At 41.1% G+C, this 27360-nt stretch overlaps 1 protein-coding gene across 3 annotated transcripts in view; it reads right to left on the bottom strand.

The window, feature by feature from the left end:
• OSBPL5 (oxysterol binding protein like 5) overlaps positions 1 to 27035 on the bottom strand; it is a 99071-nt gene extending 72036 nt beyond the window's left edge. For all 3 annotated transcript variants that reach the window (XM_050953695.1, XM_050953692.1, XM_050953694.1), the window contains exons 1-2: positions 26883 to 27035; positions 9119 to 9192 (exon numbers count right to left, since the gene is read on the bottom strand). In XM_050953695.1, coding sequence (XP_050809652.1) covers positions 9119 to 9192; positions 26883 to 27018 — 210 coding nt within the window. In that variant the 5' untranslated portion in view covers positions 27019 to 27035. The remainder of the gene's footprint in view (positions 1 to 9118; positions 9193 to 26882) is intronic.
• Positions 27036 to 27360: the final 325 nt, after the last annotated feature.

The following is a 27360-nucleotide window of genomic DNA, read 5'->3' on the forward strand; positions in this document are numbered from 1 at the left end:
TAAGGGCCTGATCCAAACAACACTGGAGTCAATGAAAAGACTCCCATTGACCTAAATGAGCTTTGGATCAGGCCCTTTAAAAGGCAGAATTGTCCCATGTTTACACTGGCCTAGGACTCAAATCATCTGTGTTCCGGTGCCAGCCTTGCCATAACCTTCTGTGTGGCCTTGAGTAGGTCACTTAATCCATGTCTCAGCTTCTTAGTCTAACATACTTCATGGTGATGGTAAGGATAAATTCACGAGAGAGAGAGAGAGAGAGAGAGAAGTACTCTGATACTACAGTGCTGAGCACAATAGAAAAGCTGATAAAAAATAAATAAAGATGAAGTGGTGGTAATATCTCAAAGATCATAATTAAAAAAGTTTCAAATGTGTTCCACAATAACAGCCCAAAGCACTAAATCCTAGAACAATTTAGTTAACACACTTTTCCCCATTACACCACAGTACTAAAGCAATTATTATAAAGGAGGGTCACCGACACTGGGGCATTCCTGTAGTGTCATTTCATTCCGGGGGACGGGCTGCACTTTTAACAATAAATTAACTTTTTATGTCTAAGTAGGGGCCTAAAACAACATGTAATTGTATTACAAGCACCACTGGGCAGTTAGCTACCTCGTTATACTGAATCGGACTAAGTTCTGAATAGAATTCTCAAGCAAAAAAATGCTTTCTGCTCTGCAACCTGGAAACCAAAGCTAGAGTTATTAAATTACTTGAGCATATCAAGAAAGCAGGCATGGAGGGGATGTTGAAGTTAGGGTTGGAAACATGCTTTGTCAAAACTTTATTCAAAATCCTTTTAATTTTAGTAATTCTTCTGCCCTCCCTCAGATACAGTAGAGTATGGAAGTATGATCACCATTAACCCCACGTTACATGCTACTGTGGCTGAACATGAGTTTTTATTTTTTTAAAATGGAAAATTATTTCCATTCAGCAAAGTGCTTAGGAATATTAATAGCTGGGTGCATCTAGATAATGTACTTGTGCTCTCTTGCTTTCCCCATATATGACTTCCTTTTGCCTTGGACACTAACAGCAAAATTGAAATCAATGGCAAAAATTCTGTAGATTTCAGTGGCACTAAGATGTTACCTAAAACATTCACAATCACATATCACTGCTTCCGATGGGCTTGCAGAGAATCCAGATGTTCTTTCTACCACATGAATCATTATCAGGTATGTCCATATTAGCCTCAACACTTATTCTGCCCAGCTACTTTAGCAACTATTTTTATATTCATGATTTTTAACGTTACTTTTCCCCCACTTCATTGACTCTTTCCTCTCCACTTTCTTTGCATAGCTTCACTAAGTCAATCTGTGGCTTTTAATTGCTTCTAACAAGCCAGAGAAACTTCCTAAACCACTTGGATTTCTTCTGTTTTCCACCCCAATGCAGGCCTCCTGTTTGCCTGTGTTCTCAGTAACCCACAAGCCATCTCCGACTCTCTCCTCCTCCACCCAGCCCTTTTTTCTCCCTTCTGACAACTTCCTTATCATTATTCCTGCAACTGCCCCTGCATTCAACACTAGCAAAATCTTCCTCCAGGTCTTCAGCTCCCTTCTAACTACTACAATCCCCTCCCCAATGGCTTGCCAGAGTCCAAGCAGACTACACCTCCATATGTGCAGAATCGAGCAGCTCACCTTCCCAGAGGAACAGAGTAGCACTAAACACAGAACTCCTTCTCAAGAACCTCCACTGGCTCTCCATTTATTTCAGGAGCCACTTAAAAATGGCTTTGCTTGCTTTCTGAACCTTCCATAAACTTGCTTCAGCCCACCTCATGGGCACATGTCTTCCTTCTTCTTGGCCCCTCTCCTTGTTTTGCACCAGATTTAATCTCTGCCTTCTAACTCACACTTCCCAGTCTTAGTGTGAATGTTTTCTCCCCTACAACTTCTGCCGTCTAGAGTCCTTCTTGCATTGCTCCACCTCGACTCACCTCTTTTTCAAAATTTCATCTGAAAACCATTCTCCTTTCTTGACCAAGTCTTAATCACCCCACATGATATTTATTATTCAATTCTGCAGTGGTCATTATTCACTCCACGAGAAAGATGCTGTACTGAGACTGAAACTGGCAGAGGAGCCGCAGGAGCGATTTAAGCATGGACTGATGGACACTGATGGCACCAGAGTGGGACATTCTCTGCCTTGTGTCAATTGGCTGTGTGCTCCAATCCTCTCCCTCATATTCTCAGCTCAACCTCACTCCACACCTTCCCCTCCTCTCCCATCCCCCTCATTTCAAATATCATCCCGTCCCTAGGTTTTTCATTTAGCTACTCCTCTTTCCATTCAACCCCATCCCTAATTTTTTTTTTAAACTGTGGCATTAACATGATGTTCTCATTACTCACTCTGCTTATGTGCTTGATCCTCTTTCCCTTACCTTGCCTCTGTCTTGCCCATTCAGACTGGAACATCTCTGAAGTAGGAACTGTCTGTTCCTCTGTGTTTGTACAGTGGCTAGGACAAAGAGAGCGGTGCCCCAAGGCACCGAAGAAACACAAATAATGACTACTAATGTACATATGGAGCGGCATTGTATTCTAATTAGTTCAACTGAGAAAGCACTCCTGGATGACTGTTATATTAACAGTTACAATGTGCATGTCGCATTAAAATGTCACACACTGTACCAGGTGGAATCTGAAGGAGTAAGTTATTTCCCTCACCTGGAAATTTCATATATAGGAGTAAAGGACGCAGTTGCTGGGGAGGAATAAAATTCAAGGGTTCTTCCCATGTTTTGTCCTGTTTCATTCAGCTTTCAGCCCTTGAGACTTCACATCTGATTTATCTTGTCCAGGTAAATGAGAGAGCCCACAATGACTCGTGTCACCTGCCTCCTCCAGTGGGAGCTGGTTTTCTAAATTGCTTGTGACACTAGAGTGGCTCATTGTCACCTCTTCTGGCAAAATGCTGATGAAAGGACAGCAGGAGAGAATATACTCTAATCTTGATGGAAGAAGCTATATTATACAGTATATATCAAATTGTGCACACACACTGCCCACTTTCGCATGTGAACTATTGCAATAAAACATCAACAAGAACTGTTTCCTGGCAAGAGCGACGTTTGGAATGCTTGGACTCTTCTCTTTTAAACGATGCTCAGGGAGCACAAAGAACGTTTTGTTCCTGGATCCCACATCTATCAGATCTTTCTGCCAGCTGAGTCTGGTCCTGATTTCTTGGTTCACTGGATAAATGGCAAAAACTTTGTAAGTTGCCAGACTTGTGACTGATCTTTTATAGCACTTTTAAGCATAAACGTGGCTTTAATTAACTCAGAAAAGTTAAAGGCACGCTGCCACTTGGAACTTAAAAGACTGATTTAAGACAATGTGAGATTTGTAGTGACTCTGTTAAAGCCAAACTGATATATCATGAACACACTCTATTGGTAATTGTATTGCAATTAAAATAAAGCCAGTGGAGGAGGCTTCTAGCAAAAGTTTCAACTCATCTTTCTGACTACAAATCAAGCAATGAAATCAATACAAAAACTCTCAACATACAAAACCCCCTCACTCCTGCTCAGCTAAGCTTTCTAGCTTTGCTGCCAGCCCCTTTAATACATCACAGTACATGTGACATCTGAACTCATGTCCTATATTAATTTTAACTGTAATTATGACATTCACATGGTGACTTACCAGGAAAAGGAAACTAGCACTGAAATCCAACTTCAAGATTTTATGGTTAATCCCTTAGAATGAGCAACATTTTAGGTCTTTGCAAGCAAAAAATGGGATCGCAACAGATTTCTGTCACTGCCAGTCATGAGCATTGCCAGTAGGATCGCTGATAGTCCAGGATTGTCCTGCAGTCTCCAGGAATTAAAGGGCCATGATAAAGATTAATCTTTAATTAATGATATCACGTGATGAAACCTCCAGGAATACGTCCAACCAAAACTGGCAATCCTAATTGCCAGTGGACAGCAAAGTTAAAAGGCCCTAGGTGAAGATGGAAAAGATGTTAAAAATGTTTTGAACAATTAGAATTAAGAGGAAGAAGATATCATGTAAAAAGAAAGTGATGCTTCTTGTTTTTCCTGCTCTTATTGTTTATAATATAGCATAGATGCCCCATTGTGCTGAACATTGTACAAACACCTGGAAAGAAGCAGTTCTTTCCCCAAATAGATCACTATCTAAATAGACAAGAAAATGAGTGAGAGAAATGTAGTGAAACCTCCATTTTACAAATGAGGAACTGAGACAGAGAGCCCAAGTAACCTGCTTGAAGTCACACAGGCCACCTGTGGCAGAGATGGAAGCCAAAGCCAGGTCTCCCAAGACCCAGTCAAGTGCCCTAACCACAAAGCTATCTTTCTTCTCCTTTGCAGGAGACAGTGAAAAGGTCAACAAACTTTGGAAAAGTACATGTGTCACAGTAACTAAGCTGAAGATGCACGTATTTGTAATAAAGCCAGTTAAACCTGCTGGTGCAAAATAAAGCCCAAGTATTCACAGCTTCATATTCTCTGACCAATACTAAGGTTTTTCCTAGGAAAGAGCCTAATAATGCTCCCTCTCCTGCACTGCCAGAATTGAGGTAGGGTGGGATGACTGCTTTAATTTACTCCAGTCCTACACAACCGATTTCATCCTTGACTCTGAATTCTGTCTGAGAAGTATTGTGACAGAGAAGTAGGGGACTTAATGGGATGGTAACAACACACAGCCTTTCATGTCTAAGTTAAAGCCATAGGAATAAAGAAAGCCCAGATCAGCAGTGGCTGAAAAGCAGGACCATCTGACTGCTGACCATAGCTTATGTTAACGTGGTCTCAGGGCAGTTCCAGACAGATAGGTGTCCACATCAGATTTGCATTAACTGGCTGGCCAACCCAGAGAGGCCAAGGATCGGAGACTGAATCTAACTACTAGAGGATGCACTTTAACAACAGTCCAGAGGGACAATTATGGGGCAGCTGGAGAAGCTTGCTTGTCACTGTACCTGTTCCACTGGCCTGCCTACAAAGCTGTCAGGCTGGCACGTTTCACCAGCAGGGAATTCACTTTAAAGAAGGAATTAACAGGCTCCTTTCTTGAGCTACCATGCCACAGCTGGGTGTGCTCTGGCATAATCCCAACACTGGTATACAGCAACAGCCCCTTTCTACACCAGGTCCAATCCTTCTATTTTATCCAGAAAGGCAGGCGAGCAGCTGCCCAACGTGGATGCCAGTCAATTCACTGGCAGGCAACTTTAGTACAAAAAGGCTGGTGAGTTGCTACTAAAAGCGATTGTTTGAGACCCATTGTGACAGTCTCAAGACTTGTTATAAACTGCTTTGAACACAATTTTAACCTCATCCCTGAACTTCCCCAGACATCCTGTTCATGCATTCAGCCCTTCCGAAGAGCTGAGGAAGTAATCCAAATGGCTGATGAGGACTGACACTTCAGGTGTGTATTTTATCATGATTGCAATGGTCAGAAAATATCAGCACATCTCACATCTACAAACCTGGTTACATTTGCCCCCTCTGACCAATAGGGTTGCCCAAAGGATATATTTGGCTTATTGTCGGTCTCTCTACTCCCATCCAAACTCCCCACTATTTGTGTTTATTTAGTATAGTTACTGTAAACCCATGAAAATTACAATTTGAGTTCTAAAAGAGTGTTTGTTTATTGCTGATCCAGATATGACCTAATTAAATAAGCGCTCTGACTCACCACAGGTGGAAGCACTTTTTAAACTTAAATATTAAAAAAAAAAGTTGCCTATTCCCAGCTCTAGGCACTTTGACAATTAAGAGCTACAATTCATTTGACACACAGTTTCTAAACAACGCAACACAAACATCTTAGTAATGGACACGGATGCAGTGTGGAATTCACACAGGAAAATGAGAAAAGACACCATATCACCCATGGGTGAACACTTTTCACAAAGCAATCGCTCTATATCTGACCTGTCAGTCCTCATCCTCAGAGGAAACCTGCACAACAATTTCAAAAGATGATCCTGGGAGCTTAAATTCATAACTATGCTAGACACTAAAAATCATGATCTGAATAGAGAGACTAGATTTACTGCTTATTACAACAGTCTATAACCCACTACCACCCCCCCAGCTGCCTTTTCCCTCTATGTCTAGAGGGGGGGTCGGCAACCTTTCAGAAGTGATGTGCCAAGTCCTCATTTATTCATTCTAAAATGCATTATTGGCACACACAACCTTAAATTAGATTTATAGAAAGAGACCTTCTAAAACACTATCATATATAATTAAACTACTGTTGTATGTAAAGTAAATAAGGTTTAAAAAATGTTTAAGAAGCTTCATTTAAAATTAAATTAAAATCCAGAGTCCCCGGACTGGTGGCCAGGACCTGGGCAGTGTGTGTGCCACTGAAAATCAGCTTGCGTGTCGCTTTTGGCACATGTGTCATAGGTTGCCTGCCCTTGGTATAGAGCAGTGGTCCCCAATGCAGCGTCCGCGAGGGCATCTTAATGCGCCCACGTCCTGGCCCCCGGGAGAGCATCCGCCAAAATGCCGCCGAATTTCAGGGGCATTTCAGCAAAGACACCTCTCGATGACAATGCTTGCCGCCGACAAGGGATGTCATTAAGAGGCGTCACTCCCAAATTTCGGTGGCAACGCCTCTCGATGATGTCGCTTGTTGACGGCAAGCGGCGTCATCGAGAGGCGTTACCGCCGAAATGCCATCGAAATTCGGCGGGTGCTCCACTGCTGCAGTGGTCCTTCGGCTGGCGCCCGCCAACCAAAAAGGTTGGTGACCACTAGTCTAGAGGGACATTAACTGATCACCTCACCTTTAATAGTCCCTTGAAATATGTGTTATCTGTTCCAACTTGTATTTAGCTGTGACACACTGAGTACATTTCCCAGACCTGAAGAAGAGCTAGGGGTAAACTCAAAAGTGTCTCTCTCTCATCAACAGAAGTTGATCTAATAAAAAATAATACCTCACCCACCTTGTCTCTCTTAGTAATGGAGAGTCAGTCTGCTTACATCATTTAGGTAGGAAACGAAACAGGAAACTAACTACACCTTTCCAGGTCCAGCACGTTAAATCACCAATTTCCAATACTGGGCATATTTCCAACACTGGAGCAGAGGCAGCCAGGTTTTGATTTTCACAAACCCTCAGCCTCTAAGTTACAGGGGCTCAGATGCACTCCAAAGGAGCGCTCTCAGTGTGGGTGAAGGAATTCACCTGCCTACCTCCCAATGCAGGATCAGGACCCTGGTTTGGCAAAAGCAGAACCAGGCCTGGGTCTGACCTAGGTTCCATGTCATCTCAGCCTTCAAAGCTGTGGGAAGGGGCTGGATAAGATTTCAGTTTTGCCTCATCTCTATCTAATTATTAGGTGATAAATGCCCCTAACAGCATATAGAAAGAATAACCCATCAAAAGTCTGCTTGATAAGCAGTGAAAGCTCTTCTGGGTGTCTAAGTGCTCTGCAGCCTTCACCTCTTACCTAGGCACATCTATAGGAATGCAAGTCAGAAAGCAAGCACTCAACCTGGAAATATACAGCAGGGCAATACTCATATCCCTGCAACATCAATAAATGCATTTCAATGGGGCAAGAAACCACAGGAATGTAACTGAGAAATCAAACTCTGATTTACATGCCATTCTGTTGCCCATTATCTGTAGGCCAGTCCCTTGACTAGCATGAGTGGCCTAACCACGGATAAAAATCAGCTAAGCCTCCCCATCACTCTCCTAAATCATGGGTTTAATATCATAGTCTAGTTGAGTCTCCAAGACGATGGGAATTAAAGAGGGCCCTGGGTTCAGACCGTAGCGATCAGGTGACTGTGGACAAATCACCGGACCCTTTTTTGGCACTGTCAAGCTATCTGGGAGCCTGGGTTCAAATTAGGAACTCAACTGAGATGCAGAGGTTGGACTGGATCTCAGCTTGTCTAGTTACAGCAACAGCATATACACATGCACACAAAGCCATTTTGTACTAAGAAAGGTTACGGACTCCAGTGTTCTTCCACAACAGCATCTCTTCCTGCTGCTTCTTGATCAGGATTCCACTGTGGAAGCATTTACAATCTTCTGCCCAAACTTATAGGGGAGTAACAAGCCCTGGGCAAAACAAATGCATTTAAAGATAAACGAAAATGTGCTCTGTATGATAGGAAATCACTTCAACTTCCAGCTGTTTCCTTTGTGCTGTATTTCAATTTCTGATGAAAAATATGATTTAATTTTATAGCTTCATATCTGAATATATTAAGTTAAAATTATTAAGAGGCTTCTGTTTCTATGTGTAGCTATTCTTGAGAAACAAAATTAAGTAGAGGTCTGCCCAAACCAAAATCCCATGTCTGTTTCAAATCCAGATCCAGGTTCACAGGTTGATCCTATAGCTACACTGAGTCAATCCTGACAGGCAGGATTTTTTTAGGTTTGGATCCTGATTTTGAACTCCACATTCAGGAGTGTTCAGATCCACGTTTTCAGCTTGGCTTATGATACAGATGCAATGTTTTGATCTGGGATTTTGGCTCTTATTAATTATTTGTACTGCACTAATGCCCACAGGTTCCATTGTGGTGAATGTTGTACAACAACATAATAAAAGTCTCAGCTCCCAACAACTAAGCTTTAGGCTCTCCTCCCTGACCAGAAACGCTGTTTCAGGGGATGCCTCTTAAATAGCAGCCTTATAGTGATCACTACTAATCTCTATATTATAGTAGCCCCCTTGCCTCTCCAAGACCCCAAACAATCATGGTCCTGTTGTGCTAGGTGCTGGACAGGCATACAAGGCAGCGTTGATTCATCTGTATCCTTCTAAGCATGCTCTCTTTCATATACGGTGACCAGACAGCAAATGTGAAAAATCGGGACAGGGTGGGGGGTAATACGCGCCTATATAAGAAAAAGACCCAAAAATTGGGACAGTCTCTATAAAATCGGGACACCAGTTCACCCTATTTTCATATCACACACATGCACACAGCATTATCGTACGTACTGCCAAAGATGCTCACTGAAGGAGTTTAAAAATGGAACAGTTGATTAACAACCCACACTGAGAAGAGATGCAAATGAGACTAAGAACAAGCCCCACAACCCCATAGTACCTTACTAATGGAGACTGGAGTCTGTGGAGCCTCATCCTTCAGTGCTGACAGGCTGTTTCCTTCCATGTCTTTTCCTGTAACAGAGCAGTATAAACAAGAAACTGAGAATTTCTGTGGAAAGTCATGGCTAATTCAAGCAATTATTCTAAAAAGATCTCTGCTAACACAGAGCAGGAGAAATTGTCACAGGCGATAGACACAGTAGGGCAGCTCCAGGAAGACAGTGCTGCTTTACATAATATGTAAATTAACTTCAGAAAACATGGTTACAGATTTGCTGCAAGAGTTTCAGATACCAAAGGGCACTATTTAAAATGTTTGGTCTTTTCAATCGTTACTATGTAAAAACTACATCCAAAAAACCACTTAAAAAAAAAGTGAGGGTTAAGGTTGCAAAGTCAAGTGCTCAAAGAGTAAGAAACGCCAGAATTAAGGCTGCCTGTGCACTCTTAATTTGGCTCCCTATTCATTATGAGATGGTCTTTAACTATATGTTCACATACTATTTTTCCACTGGCCTTCTGCCTCATTTAGTGCACAAAATAACGCCCTGGTGAGTTAATAAGAAGTTTTTCAGTATTTCGTTGTATCCTCCTTGCTCAATGCATGGCCCCATACCTAAATGTATTTGACAGTGTACATTCTTTTCAACAAATATTAACCTGAATTATAAAATCTTATAGAACGAGAACTGTATCTAGATGTAATTAAACAATGAAACAATAAAAGATTACAGGTTTTCTGGAATCAACTATTAAGATCCCCTGACCAAGAGGTTATTGGATACAATAAGAAATATTAACAATAACAGTTAGCATTTATGTAGGGCTTTATATTGTCAAAACAGAGTACATATATTTCATACACATTGAATATTTTAATGTTATAAAATATGCAATTCTATTCAAGACAATACAATGTCATTATCTACACAAATTCTGTATTTTTGGTAAATTGTAATGATGTCCTTATACTAAAGGAAAACTTATAACCCCTATTGAAAAACCCATTCTATTAGCCTAGATTTTTATTTGTCTTGACACTAACTTTGTTTTCAAAATTATTAGTGCTTAGGGGTTCACAATGGTTGATACAGTAAATAACCACTAAAACTGTTGGCCAAAACTCAGTGACAATGTATTACCACCAGACGTGTTCATAGAGAAGTTTCCAAATGCTACCACAGTGCGGACAAGTCTCAGAGACACATAAAAAACACGGGGAAATCCTGGGGCAGCACTACTGAAGCCAATGAGAGTTTTGCCACTAACTTCAATAGGACCAGAATTTCACTTAGAGCATTTTGTGCAGTGGACTGGAAGTCAGGACTTGAAGCTTTATTCTTTGCTCTGCCACAGATGTCCTGTGCGACTTTAGGCAAGTCTTATCACCTCTGTGCCTCAGTTCCTCTATCTGTAAAATATGGATAGCACTTGCCTACCTGAGGGGGTGCTGTGGATACATTAATTTATGTTTAGAAGAGCTCCAATACCATGGTGATGGAGAATCATAGAAATTGGACAAGTAGTCCTATATATAGTACCGCTAGTACCATTCTTGGCTTGGGCCAATGAAACAAGAGATATATTAAATAACTGTACAACTGAATCAAGTACAAACTTGGCATGTCAGTAAGAAGTAAAGTCTTAAAAATGCATCTAACAGCCATTTAAGAAGCCAAATGCAATGAGAAAAGCAGGCAGGCAGAAACTTGGAGGAAATTAAGTTTCTTATGACATTTTTTCTGTTAACACATTCATTATAAAATGAGTGAGAGAACAATCTGATAAATAATCAGAGTTGTGACTGTAAAGTCGATAGGATCTCACTGGTCAGTATTGTTGAGGTTCTGTGTAGAAAACTGCTGATTACAGTCACTGATCAGCAATTCGGAGCCTCATCGCCTTAGTTAATGGTTAAATGCTTCTCAAATTTAATTTTACATTTGCAAAAAAGGCTCTCTGGACTCAGGATATCACTGAACTGAGCACCTTCAACTTCCAGCATCATGGTTAAGTGCCCCTGTGATTTCAGACACGAGTCCCTATGCTCCTCCTGCTGTGCAGTGCAGAGGAATTGACCTAAGGAAGAAAATGCCTACAGAGAAAGGGAGATAGATCCCCCCACTTCCCTATTTTATGCATCGAAAACAGAAACATGGAGAGGTTAAGTGACTTACCCCAGGAAACTAGTGCCACAGCCAGGAACTGAACCCAGATCTCAGACTACCAATATAATTCCTTAACTACAGACTCATCCTTCCTTTTAACAATCCTCTTTTCCCTTCAGAAAAGGAGGCTAGAATAGCCACTTCATTCTCTGATGGACCCTGCTGCCTGTGTGCTTAGTTTGTCATGTGCACCACTTTCCTGTCATATGCCTTTGAGTTCAATATGCTACCATGGAGCATATCACATCATGCATAATACCACAGATCACAATAATGCACTAAATTCAAACACAGGCATCAGACAAGGCTGAAGTTGGTTCTTTATTCACAGTTCCTTAGCTGTGATACTAGCTTCTTATTCCTAGTTTCCAGCTCCTTATTCAAAGGCAGTGTCATGCCATGTCATATTTAGTCATGCATGCAATTCTACACTTGCATGCAAAATGGCATCCTCCACACAGCACGACCCATATATACACTGTGTGCGAGGTCATGTTGTGTGGAGAATGCCATTCTGTCCATGCAATGGGAGGCTGGATGGAGTTGTCCCACAGGCAAAGCTGGTCCTGGGGCATACAATGCATGCCTTGCATATAGTGACTACACATCACTGAACAAAGGCCAAAGCTGTTTTAACATAGAGCACTGCAAAATTAAGTTGGTGGACATGTTATCAAATTAGTGATTGTGATAAAAATGTACGTTACTAATTAATTATATATTAATTAAATAATCACATAAGGAGCTGGGTTTTGACTGGCTATACATGATAAATTCGATCTCAGGTCACCTCAAGGGACACATCTGTGCAACCATCAGCCTGTTCTAAAGCTGGGACATACCACTTGCTGACCTTACAGAAGTGTTGATACTTGGGCCTACAAATTTCCCCTAATTGTAAACTCAGTTGTAAAAAGTATAGGAAAGTTCACAACATGTTAACATTTGTTACTGCAGGTTAATGTAACTTAAAGTCAAGTTGCTTTCGATAACAAGTGTTATAAACAGGCATAAGAGAACCAGACAGAGACTAGATGAGTCCAAACAAAAAGGTCATGCTGATATAATTCAAGGATTATGCTGAAATTCCCAAGGATTATGGGAAAAGCAGACGATATGGAACCAGAAATTAATGAACCAATTTTGATTCGTTGGATGTTAGGCCTAATTGATAGACAAAATAATGAGGGGATGGGCTATTCCATCCGTCCTTCCCTCTGAGGGTCCTTAAAGAAAGATTTGGGGAAGGAAACAGAACAGACTTGAGGCTAGTGGAACGTGGCAGTCGTGAGGGTGAAGCACATTGCCATTTCCTGGAACCCCACACCTTTGTCATCCTGATCCTGAGAGTGGCCTGGTCTGGTCAGGACCTGAGAGGGGGAACCAGATGACATTGCCACCACTATCAGCTCCAGCCTAAACACTACCTGAGATGCAACAGGATTGGACTGTACCAGCAGCAGCAACAGCTCCCTAGGGTTGCCAACTTTGCATTTATAAAAAAAAGGGACTGATTTCTTAGCATCCCTACACCACCCCTCAACCCACCCCATTCTCCTCCAGATATTTATTATTATTGATGATAATAATAAGCAGTGCTCACCTACATTTGCCAAGGGTATTTCTTGCTGCTTTTTGCAGCACTCAGCAACTCCCCATCAAGTTGTACAGCGATGAAAAAATAAGACGTCTCTTATAATAATAATGGACTGTTGGCAATCCTAGCTCCAGCCCATCTCAACTAACTTCTCTTTTCTCCAAAAGGACAGTGATCAACATCTCTGATACCATCTAAGACAGCGGTTCTCAACCAGGCGTACATGTACGCCCCGGGGGACATCAACTCATCTAGATACTCGCTTAGTTTTACAACAGGCTACATAAAAAGTACTAGTGAAGTCAGTGCAAACTAAAATTTCATACAGACAATGGCTTCTTTATACCGCTCTATATATTATACACTGAAATGTAATACAATATTTATATTCCAATTGATTTATTTTATAATTGTTAGAAATGAGAAAGTCAGCAATTTTTCAGTAATAGTGTGCTGTAACACGTGTGTATTTTTATGTCTGATTTTGTAAGCAACTATGTTTTGGGTACACAAGACAAATCAGACTCCTAAAAGGGAGACGGTAGTCTGGAAAAGTTGAGAGTCATGGATCTAAGACTGTCAAAGAAGGGCATTTTCCTTCTAAAATGGAAAGGCCCTCATATTCCCATCACCTTATCCCCCAACACTTGTCTCTCATTCCCATCTATTCTTCCATCCCAGTCACATTCATAGAAAGCATGTGCATGTGCAGTTTTTCTTAAAAAAACACAAACGAACCATTTCAGAACTTTCTGAATATTCTGCTGTACTCCGATATTTCCCAAAAATAGTAAAAAATCCTTTGACAGAGGCAGATTGGGTTGGTGCCTGGGATAGCACTTGGATTAGAGAACCATAATATACCCTGGGAGCCTCACAGATCCTGTGACGGAGAAGTTATTTTACAAATAGCCTCTTTCTGCACATGCACAGTATAATCCACTGTCTGAGTGGGCCTTCTCAGGCACCTAAGTTGAAAAGAAACTCTTTCAAATAACATTTTAATTTGATTCCCCCAAAGGGCTGGGGGGTGCTGTGCACTGTTTTGGAGGTAACTCTTGAGCACTGGAGATACTGGTGCAATGACCTGAACCTTGGTTTGATCACTTTTTGTGCACAAATAAACATTGCCAGAATGGGTTTGTGTTAAGAAGAGTGGTCTCTTCCCCCACCCCCTGCCAGGCGCTGTATTTTGGGAAACTTGTGGTCAAATGACCCCAAATTCCAATCACCAACATAGCCCCACAACCCCATGAGACATGCCAAATTTCAAAGCAATTCAAGTAACCACGTGGACTTTAAAGCTCAACTCTAAGTGCTATAAATAGAAAGCAGGTCTTAACTGCTACAACAACAGAGCTATAGCTGTGCTATAATTAGATCCATAATTTAAGAGTACTCTTGGATTCCTTGCTGACACTAAGTTCTCACATAGTAGCAGCTACAAGTCATGTTTTCTTGACATCTCCAGTTGGCTAAGAGACTCCATCCCATCCTCATGGGCAATGACCCGACCTCAATTATTCACGCCTTTGTCACCTCTCAGCTGGACTACAGCCACATTATAAACTTGGGCACGAAGCCTTCAGCATTTGGGAAGCTCCAGCTAGTACAGAACACTGCAGGGCACCTCCTCAGCAACACAGGCTACCATAAACACATCACATGTATCCTCTGCTCTCTGCAGTTGTTTCCCAAAGAATTTCTAAGCAATTTAAAGATCTTGGTCCTTATCTTCAAAGTGCTCGATGGCATTGGGTTCAAGCTATCTAGAAGATTTCCTAAGATGTGGAACAAATACCTCAGGCACACTGTAACTCTACAATATAGAATCATAGAATATCAGGGTTGGAAGCGACCTTAGGAGATCATTTAGTCCAACCCCCTGCTCAAAGCAGGACCAGTCCTCAACTAAATCATCCCAGCCAGGGTTTTGTCAAGCCTGATCTTAAAAACCCCTAAGGAAGGAGATTCCATGACCTCTCCAGGTAACCCGTTCCAGTGCTCCACCACCCTTCTAGTGAAAAAGTTTTTCCTAATATCCAACCTAAACCTCTCCTAGTGCAACTTGAGACCATTACTCCTTGTTCTGTCATCTGGTACCACTGAGAACAGTCTAGATCCATCCTCTTTGGAACCTTTTTTCAGGTAGTTGAAAGCAGCTATCAAATCCCCCCTCATTCTTCTCTTCTGCAGACTAAACAATCCCAGTTGCCCCAGCCTCTCCTCATAAGTCATGTGCTCCAGCCCCCTAATCATGTTTGTTCCCCTCCACTGGACTCTCTCCAATTTTCTTGACATCCTTCTTGTAGTGTGGGGCCCAAAACTGGACACAGTACTCCAGATGAGTGTTGGGGGGGAGGGATAGCTCAGTGGTTTGAGTATTGGCCTACTAAACCCAGGGTTGTGAGTTCAATCCCTGAGGGGGCCATTTAGGGAACTGGGGTAAAAGTCTGTTTGGGGATTGGTCCTGCTTTGAGCAGGGGGTTGGACTAGATGACCTTCTGAGGTCCTTTCCAACCCTAATCTTCTATGAGACCTCACCAATGTCAAATAGAGGGAAATGATCATGTCCCTCGATCTGCTGGCAATGCCCCTACTTATACAGCTCAAAATGCCTCTAGCCTTCTTGGCAACAAGGGCACACTGTTGACTCATACCCAGCTTCTTGTCCACTGTAACCCCTAGGTCCTTTTCTGCAGAACTGTTGCCTATCCATTCAGTCTCTAGTCTGTAGCAGTGCATGGGTAAAGCTTGTGCATGCAGTAGGCAGAACTTTCAAGGGGGGGCAGTTCTCAGATTGTGGAATGAACTCCACTAGGAACTCAGGACAATCACAAACTTCACCACCTTCTACTCCAAGTGCAAGGCTCATTTCTTTGACCTTGCCTTCTCTAACACACACATAATAGCAACATGTATTTTTAAATGACAAACAAACCTAAACAAGACACTCCACTGCACTTGCTTCTATCCCTGGGGGTGGGGGAGGATGAGAAAACAACCACCGAAAAATAGATGTGTAGTCACGTTGCTTAATAACCAATACTTCCAGGTGCTCAAATACTGCAGCAGTGAATGTGCTATAACAATCTCTCTACAGAATAGATACAATATACTTTGACCAAGTACTGTATGACATGCTGATTATTGATACTGTCCAGCGCTCACTTTTTAAAGCAAATGTTAAATGGATTAAAAAATGGCTAACTGACCAGTCTCAAAAAGTAGTTGTCAATAGGGAGTCATCTCTGAATGGAGGGGGCTCTGCAGGGATCAGTACTAGGCCCAACACTCATTAATATTTTCATCAACAATCAGAATATAAAAATCATTCCTGATAATGTTTGAGGACAGAGCAGTCCTACAGAGCAATCTGGATTCAAGCAAAATCCATTTTAATTCATCTAGGAACAAGGAATACTGGCCACATCTATCAAATAGGGGGGCTGTGTCCTGGAAAACAGTGACTCTGAAAAGGATTTAAGTCATAGAATCACAGAAAAGCAGGGCTGGAAAGGACTTTGAGAGGCCTTCTGATCCAGCCCCCCTGTTCTGAGGCTGAATCAAGTATATCTAGACCTTCCCTGACAAGTGTTTACCCAACCTGATCTTAATCTCCAATGACAGGGATTCCGTAGCCTATTCCAGTACTTAACAATCCTTGTAGTTAGATTTTCCTAATATCTAACCTAAATCTCCCTTGCTATAGATTAAACCAATTACTTCTGGTCCTACCTTCCTTGGACATCGAGAACAAGTGATTACCATCCTCCTTATAACAGCCCTTAACATATTTTAAGACTTATCAGGTTCCCCCTCAGTCTTCTTTTCTCAAGACAAAAACATGCCCAGTTTTTGTAACTTTTCCTCAGAGGTCAGGTTTTCTAAGCCTTTTAGCATTTCTGTTGCTGTCTTCTGACTTTCTCCAATTTACTCTATATTTTTCTTAAAGCATGGTGCCCAGAACTGGACACAGTACTCCGCCGAGGCTATCCAGCGCTGAGCAAGAGCATGACTGTTACCTCTTGGTTTTACATAAACACTCCTGTTAATACGCCCAAGAATGCTATTGGCCTTTTTCACCACTGCAGCACATTGTTGGTTAATGTTCATTGTCTGATCCATTATAACCCTTAGGTTCTTTTCAGCAGTACTACTGCCTACTCAGTTATTCCCTGTTTTGCATTTGATTTTTCCTTCCCAAGTGAAGTACTTTGCACTTGTCTTTATTGAAGTTAATTTTGTTAATTTCAGACCAATTATCCAATTTGTCAAGATCATTTTGAATTCTAATCCTGCCCTCCTAAGTGCTTACAACCCCTTCCATCTTAGTGTCATCCACGAATTTCATAAACGAACTTTCCACTTTATTGTCAACTTTATCAATGACTTCGCTAAACAACTGAATGTGAACTCCCAGTGTGATCCTTGGATGTATTAGGAGTAATGAATAAGAGTAGGGAGATGATTTTACCTCTGATTATGGCAGTGGCGAAACCAGTATTGGACTACTGTATTCAGTTCTGGTGCCCGCATTTAAACAGAATGTTGAAAAATTGGAGGGGGCACAGAAAAGAGGCAAAAAGTGATTCAAAGGCTGTAGAAAATGCCTTACAGTATTAGTTAAAGAGCTCAACCAGTTTAACTTATTCGAAGGAAGACTGAGACGTGGCTTGATTATGGTGGGTAAATACCTCAACATGGACAAAATACTGGGTCGTAACAGGCTCTTTTAATCCAGCAGAGAACAAGAACTGATGATGGGAAGTTGAAGCCAGAAAAATTCAAATTAGAAAAGGTGTGTGCCTCATTTATCAGTAGGGGTGATTAATCATTAGAACAAGCTACCAAGGGAAATAATGGATTCTCCATCCTTTGGAGTTTTCAGATCAGGAGTAGGTGGCATCCAAGAAGATACATTTTAGTCAAACACAAATTCTTACTGAGCTCAGTGCAGGGTAAATCGGATGAAATTCTGTGGTGTTATACAGGTCAGACTAGATGATCTGATGGTCTCCACTGACCTGAAAACCTCTGACTAGGAAACCTTGTTACTGGCCCTTCTGCACACACCCCTTTATCCAAGTTTCCCCTCTACAAAGATGTTCAGTGCTATGGTTGTGTCAGGATTACAGACTATAAAAATCCCTTTACGGGGAGGCAGGCAGCACCTACTTATGAAGCAATTCAATGCAGAAACTAATGAAGAAACTTCCCTTCTGTGCAAAACAGGGTCTTCTAAAAACCCTTAGATATGCTTAAGCATAGGTATCGCTAGCAATCAGTACTAACAGCAGCAGCAATGGCTCAATTAAAATTATAATAAATAGCAACTTCTTTACTTATTTTACAATTTCAGAGTCAAAGTAAACAAGTGGAATGCATTATGTCAACTGAGTATGTCATTTCATTAAGAGCATTAATTTGCAGTTAAGTCTGATCACAGAAACATTCAAATATTTGACCCTCTGATTTACATCAGAGATTTCTGTGCATGATTTCAAGTAAGCTGAAAGAAAACAAGATGCACTGCAAACTAGCAACTCCTGTATCTTTTCAGATACCATTCACTGATTAGAGAAAAATGAAATGCCCTACTTCAGAAAAATCCTTCCTCTGCCCTCTGTAGCTCTTATCCAAATAAAATGAATATAGCATTAACATTTAAAGTAATGTTTCAAAATACTGCTAAGTTCAATAAGCCATCAAATTATTTGCATGAAACAGAATCTTTTGAAGCAAAGGTGTTGTCCTTATAGCTACAAAGTTGTCGGAACAACATACAACACTGAGAACCATTTTGCATGTTCCCACAAACATGGTCAAACTGAGGGCTGGCATTTCTATGATGGAATTTGGGAATTAACACAAAGAAGGTGAAGGTGAAGATATTCTAGCCACAGAGAGAGTTTTCCAAATTCCACTCAAGTGCACCAAGCCACATTGCTGCTGTATGAGTCTCACAGCTCAACTAGCTGCTTCAACTGACAATACCATAAAGGCATAAGTAATTTGCAAGCACTGTTTTCTGTTTCAGAACCACCAGAAACTACCCAGAGCAGCAGTATGCACGGATTTAGGCCTTGTATGTTTGCAGAGAGTTAATAAACATGATTACAGGGAGCCAGCTGTGTCCAAATAGTGCCTCCATATTTATTTTTGTTGTGAAATGAGCAAAAGACAAAACACTAAAATGTTTTTGTATTTGTAGTTTACCCATGTTTCTTGTTCTTAATTCACGTAACAGTAAACCACAGATCCTATAGACTTCATTTGTAACTATCATAATTTCTGTGAAAACATAACTGTATTTTGCAAATTGACTGAATGTTTTATTATTGATTTTATTTACATACCTATTGTACATTTACTAACAGAGAAAACTCAAATCAACATTGGTGTAATGTGTGTGCCAGAGCAAAATTAAAAGGTTCACCTCTGGGAGTGGCATATCCTCATCTCTTCATAATGAAACAACTCTTGCAGGGAAGTGTCACTTGTGGTGACCCAATATATATTTTGTCACAGACAGCCAGTCAAAACCAAACTCCTGTTCAAGGACTCTTTACAACACTGATGTGAAGGAGGGAGGGGGCATATGGCAACATATTATGCTAGATCATAGCCTCAGGTCAGTCCCCAAACCAAATGAAATCTCCAAATCTTGTGCCTCCTGACCTCACTGATGCCTTTGTGGACTTCAGTTGGGTTAGCCTCTACCATGCATAGATTTTGGGGGAATTTATGCTCAGTCTACCATAGCTTGAAGATCTTCCTGTGAAGTTTTCATACCCAACCCTGCAAACAGGGTACTCCAAAACCTCACATCGTCAGCTCACACAGAAAAAAGCCATACAGGGGGGAGAGTACACTGAGCTCAATCATGCAAATAGGAGCCAGAACTCCCCCTTGGTACCTTTACTGGCACTTTCCTCCCCACATCCCTACAGGCCTCCCAGACTGGGTGGAAGTTAGAATGCACTCACACACCTATGCAGTTGCTGTACTTAGCTCTGCAGTCTGGAATTCTCCCACAGCTGAATACTTTCCTCTTGTTCACCCTACTAAATAGCATTTATCAGCATGCATCAAATGCTTCTGTGTGTCAGCATCTAAGTTATATTGTGTCCTTATGCTCTTCATTGATTGCACAGAACTTCACACAAGAATATATCAGTTTTTCAGGTGACTTTAACAAATGATCTCAAGCAGGCTTCTCGTAACACTGCAGAGCAACAGAAAGCCCTTCTTTTGATAGCAGATTCCAAGGATTTTTGGAAGTTTCCCAGTAACAAACACAAAAAGTGAAAAAAGAAGCAGACCCCAAAAGATAAACCCCCCTCTACTGCAGAAAGCACATTATCACTCCAAAAGAAGAAAAACAAGCAAATACATAAAAAGCCAAACACTTACCAGCTTTTTAAAAAGCAGCAGTTCCTTTCCCCCACCCCATCACAAAATGGCTATATTAGAGCTACAGCTCATTCCCACACAGATTTAAAAGGCCAGCTACTAAGACAGACAGCATGCTGGGAAAGGCTCCTATAAAAGGAGAAAGCAAAAGCTTTGAGCTCAGTAATAGCAATGGGTCCAGAAGGAAGATTAATTGATCTTATTGAAAGAGTAATGAAATCCCACTTTTCTGAATGCTAAAAACATTCAGGAGAAAGCCTGTAATAATACAGTCTGTGGTTACATACCATATGTTATACATTTGAGTTATTGATACTTTCTGTTTGTTCTCCTATATAGTTATAATAAATATCCTGATCCTTTCTGGAAAAGTAGCAGCTTTTTTTCCCTTGAGCTTACTACCATGTCTTGACCCACAGGCTCAATTTACTTCTCTCTTAGTGACAATCTAATAAGCATGACTGATAACTACTAGGGTCACTTTCTCTTAAAATGAAGCTTAGGGAGTGCACTAACTAGCTTTATACAATAGGAGAATTGCTGCTTCATTATCTTTCTGGTATAGCATATGAATGACTACACAGAAAAACACAGGCTATAACTAACAAGACAGTATGGAGCAAAACCTACACTGATGCCCACCTAGAGTGATCACAATGAGTTAAAACTGCATGAAGCAGATATTAGGCTGAAATTTAGTTGTGCGTATGGATCTTGGGCCAGATTTACAAAGGTATTTAGGAACCAAAAAATGTACACAGACACCTGGGATTTACAAAAGTGCTTAAGCAGGTTAGGTGCTTAACTCCCATTAAAAGTCAATAGATATTAAGCGCCTAACCTACTTAGGTATCTAGGCATTTCTTAAAGTATCTTTAGGCTCCTTACAGAAGCTTTTGTAAGGCCCTCATCCTTGTTCAGCAACTCAGGTAGGCATAAATGGCTTGTCTCCAAGGGAGACTCGCTTTGAGTTGTACAAAGTTCATTCTGTAGGTAATGCTGCTTCCACGTTTCTGCCTGTACTAATCCTCTTGTTCCTTTGTAACTAATAATTCAAAGTGCTCGTTGGTGGTGATTTGATGCCTGTCTCATATTTAAAGTCTGAAAAGCATTCAGGGACTTAAAAAAAAATCTCTATACCAAGTCTTGTTTTCTCTGATTCTGCAGGAGGAATTCTTAGTGGTTTGGAGTGGGAGTTCTCTTAGCCTGTAATTGAGAGGGTGGGCAGGTGTGAATCTATCAGAAAGAGCTTTTCATCCAAGTGTTCGTCAGGTGTTTCTGTTAAATAGGTGTTCACAAAATTAAAGAAAACAACTCAGGGTTTTCAATGGCCAGACTAAAAATCCCTTTCTCAATTACTAACCTTTCATTGTTGCTTGTGGTGTCATTATTCCACTAGCTCTCCAGTCCTCTCCAAAGTTCTCTGTCAAAGAGAGGACTGATTTTTTTTATATGAACTATTTTCAAGCCTTCTTTGTACATGACGAAGAAGTTAAAAAGGGCACAAACCCAATTTGCCTCTCCTTTCACCTTAAAGAGAGCTTTGGATGCATTCACTTGAAAGGTGCAAGGTTTTTAAATTTTTCTCTTAGTTTTCTTTCTATGAGGCCTTATTTAGGTAACACTCAAACTGATACTATACACAGCAATAAACTTCCACTGCAAAGAGAATCTATGTTTTCTGGAGGAAAGTGTTACCCAGAACGCTGGAAATACCAGGGGACTATACTTTTATGAACCTTTGGCCCTTTACACCTGCAGGTATGTGCTCGTAGGCAGGGCCCATAGCATCTGAGGTGTGGATCTCCAGTGTTAGGGGGACTTACATGTGCTGGGGCTACTCTAAGCTCTGATTTAAAAAGAGAGAACATCCACCTGAAGTATAGCCAATTAAAAAATAATGGTTAAAAGTGCTACTCCCCCTGCCAAATTCTGTGGTCTTCCAACCACATCCTAATGTCTTCTAAAAATGTTTTCTCTTCCTTACTGCTATGCGGGCAAAAAAACATAAACAAAGGAAACTAATGAAACCTTCTGTATACAGAGAAATAGATCTTCCTCTGAACTATTTCAGCTACAGTAATCAGAAGAGTTCTATGTAATAGTAGGCAAAGAGCCAGAATTGCTGTTTCAGGTGATCTCCCCCTTGAAAAACAAAACAACAACATTACTAGTTTCCTCACTTCAGAGAACCTTCCTAATACAGTTTGACAGGGGTGTAAAGTCTGTTACTAACTTTTGACTATATTTATTTACATGTCCCAAAGCCACCCAGGGCTAGTTTTTGGGCTTGTGAAACCTGTTGCCCCAGTTGTGGTAGACAGCAACAATGACTGATTTGATTCTGTGTGAGAAATAGCTGAACTTCTACTGAGGCTGCGAGGCCACTGCAAGCTCCTTCCTAGCCGGTAATGGGGCTGCCTACAACTTACCTTAGTTCCTTCTCTGAGCTGATAATACAGCATCTGGACACAAACTTGGGAAGGGGGAAGAGAGTGATCAGTGGAAAAGCCTTCACAGTGGACAGAGAGAAGGGAAACTCAGACTTCTTCACAGGAGTAGCAGCATCTATCAGAGCCCAGAGGAGGAGGGGAACTAGAAAGGTGATTCCCAGTGAGGAGAGACACCTAATTGACCCTTGGAAAGAAGACAGAATGAGATACAGTAGGAAAAAGGGAGTAGAAGAAAAGGAGTTTAGAGGAAGCTACAACACACCATGGGGGAGAGAGGTGGGGAAGAAAGAATTGGGGGTAGGGAGAAAGTAAATACAGGAGATGACAGAATAGAGTCTGTTCTTTCAAAGAAATACACGGCAAACTTAAGAAGTGTTGTGGAGATAGAATGAGCTGGAAGGAAAAATAAATGGGATAAAAATCTAAGGAAAGAGAACAAATGTAAGACTCCTCCACCCCCAGAACTCTTAGTTAGAACAGTGACTTGTACTAATTTGTGCTTTTTTAAATTGTATCTCTGGCCCACACTCTCCTAAGTTGAGGATGGAGGGGATGAAAGGTGGGTGGGTGTTTTCATCACTTATACCAACGTTCCAGGTTCCTCTAGCTAAGCAGAGAAAGACAACAAAACTCTAATCCAGAACACTGCATTTATTATACACACACCCAGTGGGTTTAGGCCAGGCCAGTTAGAATGCTCCATCTACAAGAAGCAAAGAGAAACAATGTAGAAGGCCAATAAAGAATGAAAGCATGTGGTAAGAGGGGACTCAACCCAGGATGTGCTGAGCATCTGCTGCAAACCCTCAGCTCTCTTTGGTTTATGTGGGTATTAAAGAGCACTCAACACCTCACAGATGAGCTAACTGAATTTTTCAGACTGTTGGTAATTATTCTGCATGGACCCCATGATAAGCAGCTGATCTCCATTTACCCTGCAGCAGAGGAAGCTGATGACAGCAGGAAAAATCTTTGCCCATGCTCTTCAAAATTTAAGTTTCCTAAAGTTGACAAATAGGCTTCCCAAACTCTAAACGCTGGCCCAGCTTCTGGTTTGGCTTAGCAATGACAAAGTAGTCTACTGCAAAGGCTTTTTGCTCCTGACACATATCTATATGGAGTTGTAGTTGTCTGCAGTCAAACTTATGAAAGTTAGCAAACATATTAAGTGTTTCAAAGTTTAAATGTTCAGGTTGAGAAGCTTGTGGACTAATTTTCAATTGGTCAGCACTGCTCAAAATCAGGCCCAACCTGTCTCAAACTGGACACCCAAAAATCTTTAAATTATTGCCTGGAGCTGGATAGAAATTTGTTGTCAAAACATTTTTTTCAATAGAAAATGCTAGTTTAATCAAAAATCTAAATATTTTAAAAAGGATAGAGTGACAGAAAATTTGAACTGGAAAAAATGTTTTAGAAAATTACTAGGATTTTGGAATTTCATTTTGGATTTCAAAATTTCTTTTGGAATTTTTCTCACATTTATATTTTTACATTATTTCATGACATGAGAGTTGTAGTAGTGTATAATATGCACTAGTACAACTTGCATGTCAGAATGACATGATAGTTAAAATCCTATTATTTTTATGTTACTTTTAAACTCATTAAGGGCAGCTGCTAGTTAAACTGTTTCATTACAACACAAACAGGAGACATTTCGATCTACAGAAGATAAGATGTTTCAATTGGTACAAAGTCGCAGCTGCCCTTAATGAATTTTACAATAGAACATTATAGCATAATATGACATGTCAGTGGTACTACTCACAACCTTACATAGTTGTGACATATACTGTTAACCGTAACCTAGCACTACTGACAGGCCATGAAATAATGTAAAAATAAAAATGTAAGAGAACAAAACAAATGAAATAAAATCTGAAATGAAATTTTGAAACTCTGAAACAACGTTCTGAAAGCCTGAACAAATTTTCCAAAACTGATTTTTTTGTTCAGGAAATCCCAATTTAAAGGAATTTTGATAGTTATTTGTGTTCTGAATTGTAATTACTTTTGTTGTTGAAAATGTTGAAATTTGCCCCAAACCAAAAATTCAGCATTTCAGCCTACGATTGACCCTCGCTTGCCAGCTCTTTGGTTCCAGATCTGACCTTGTTCTCTGCTTGTGAAGCACTGAGCGTGAGATTTACAAACGGGTTTCTTAGGTGCCTGCTGCCCAGCAGAATTCACAGCCCTGAGTTAGGTATCCAGGTCTCCATGGAGACAATTAGGTGCCTAAGAAAGGGAATCAGAAGCCAGAAAGCTGAGCATGGAGTTGCCTAAGCAGGCCAGTAAACAATGCCACAGAGAAGGGCTGGGATAAAGAGAGTTGAGTGCCTAATTTTGGGCCAGAGGAAGGTGCCTCCCTCTACTTGGGCATCAGTCAGACCCCCGCCCCTTTCCCATGCCATTATAGCCCTGCTGCTAGGGCAATTACCTGGGACAAAGACAGCCTGTTTTCAAACCTCTGCTCTTTCTGATTTGGAGCAAGAACTTGAACTTAGGTCTGCTCGTCCTGGGAGAGTGCCAGAGCTACAGGCTATTCTGGGGTAGGTCGAAATCTCTCCTGTTGAAACTGTTCCAATGAGTATGAATAATTAAATATTCATTAGGCCAAAGAGAAAAGTAGGGCAAGATTGACTGTATATCCCAGTGGTTAGGGCATTCACCAGTGATGTGGGAGAATCAGGTTTGAGTCCCTGCTCCAAATCAGGGATTCAAATTTGTGTATCTCTCATATCTCAGGTGCATACACTAGGCACTTACACTCATGCCAGTCAGCCTCCCAGAGCCCTCATCTGCTCATCCCTGATGTCTTTTGTGTTAGGTAGGCATGCCAGCAAGATAGGCAAGAAAATGCCTAGTTTGGTAATCCCAGCAGGGCACTAAACAGCTTGGTGGCATCAGGATTCAGTAGCTTTGCATATGTCCACTGGCAGAAACATAGATGTCTATGAAGTTTAGGCACCTACTGGGGGAGGTGATAGCTGAGCAGTGGTTTTGTGAATGTCATTGGTGCCTAAATGTTGGATTTAGGTGCCTAAAGAGGCAGTTAGATAGATTCCTTTGTGGATCTAGCCTCGAGTACCTCTTTGGGTGCTATATAAATACAAAATATCACTTTTCTTTTTGCAGGTGCTGTATCCTTTTCTCTTGAAATTTCAATGTGCTGACAACTTACTGAGGTGCTACTAGACTTGATTAGTAAGTACAGAAATGATAACCACAAAGTATTACTTTGCAAAAATATGATTGCTCCCTCATCTAAGGTTAAAGCACATGTTTACAAACTGGATTCTGAAGCACTGTTTGCAGATTGCAATTAGAGAAACATTTTGATTGAGTATTTATTACACACAGCAAATACCAAAACAATATCATGACTTTCATTTCCTGTAGAGCAGATGTTTGCTAGCAATTTTAGACTAAACCTGAAGGAAGTAATGTGAACTCTTGAAGCTGGTGTTATTCTTACTGCAGCTGAACATATTGCCGGGAAAACTGCTGAAGATATTTATGATCATTGCTGAAAGAGAATTTGCATTTGCAATGTTTATTGTGCACCGTAGGGTCAAGTGACTTAAAAGTACTAATCACAATTTGCAAAAGAGGCTGGAAATATTGAGTTCCTCAATTTTTGGGTGCCCATGTGATGCCTTAAAGGGATCTGCTTTTTAGGGTGATCCATTTTAGGTTCCTCAAATGGGGCACCCCAAAACAGAGAGACCCAAAATCACTTCTTAAATTTTAGGCCATTCAGTGTTCAACTAGCTCTGAGCCCCATCTCTGAGGAATGAATGCCCTTCATTCCCCACTTAAATCAATGGAAGCGGAAGGCTCGTAGCATTTGACAGGAATCACTCAATACCTCATTGGGGGGAGGATTGGGGGCCTCCTTTGCTGAACGAGTTTGATCTCCTGCTCATGCTTCCATATAAAGCTGTTTCTCTTTGTTTCTTGCAGATGCTCTAATAAAATCCACTTACACTCACCCACCTAGAGGATTAGTTCAGTAGATGTGGTATTGTTTGTTTGTGCATATGTGCTGCACTGAGATTTGAGACGATTGAAGATAGGTTGAGAGCAGCATGTAGCACATTCTGAAGCCATGTAGCATGCACTGACCTGGGCTGAATGGGTAGATCTCATTATCAGCCCCAAAGAACAGATTCCGTGTCAGCTTGCGAGGGTCAATTTTCTGAGGGGTGGAAGAAGCAGGACAGAGAGAGAACCTGCGACGAAGAAAATTCTCCTCCTTCATGGCATGAGCAGTAGGGGTTTTCTAAAAGGAAGGGACAGAAATAATAACAGTTAGTGCCAAGACACAAGAAACCAAAGTTTCACATGCAGATGACTCTGCTTCTTCAGAGCTACCTAAACAGAGTGCCGATTCCATTTTTAGAATGCCAGAGAGCTCTTCAAACAAACTGCTATATTAGTAGGAACAGCCAAATTCCTGTTCTTCTCACTCCTGGCCATCAATGAACTGTGGGAAAGTGGAGTGACACTGCTACAAACTCCCGTTCATGGATCCAACCAGTGTAACATCTCCATTCCTTTATGAGGCTCTGAAGATACTTCCTAGTTAATGGTTACTTTCTGG

This window comes from Gopherus flavomarginatus, chromosome 5, assembly GCF_025201925.1.
Source record: "Gopherus flavomarginatus isolate rGopFla2 chromosome 5, rGopFla2.mat.asm, whole genome shotgun sequence".
Classification (NCBI taxonomy): Eukaryota; Metazoa; Chordata; order Testudines; family Testudinidae; genus Gopherus; species Gopherus flavomarginatus.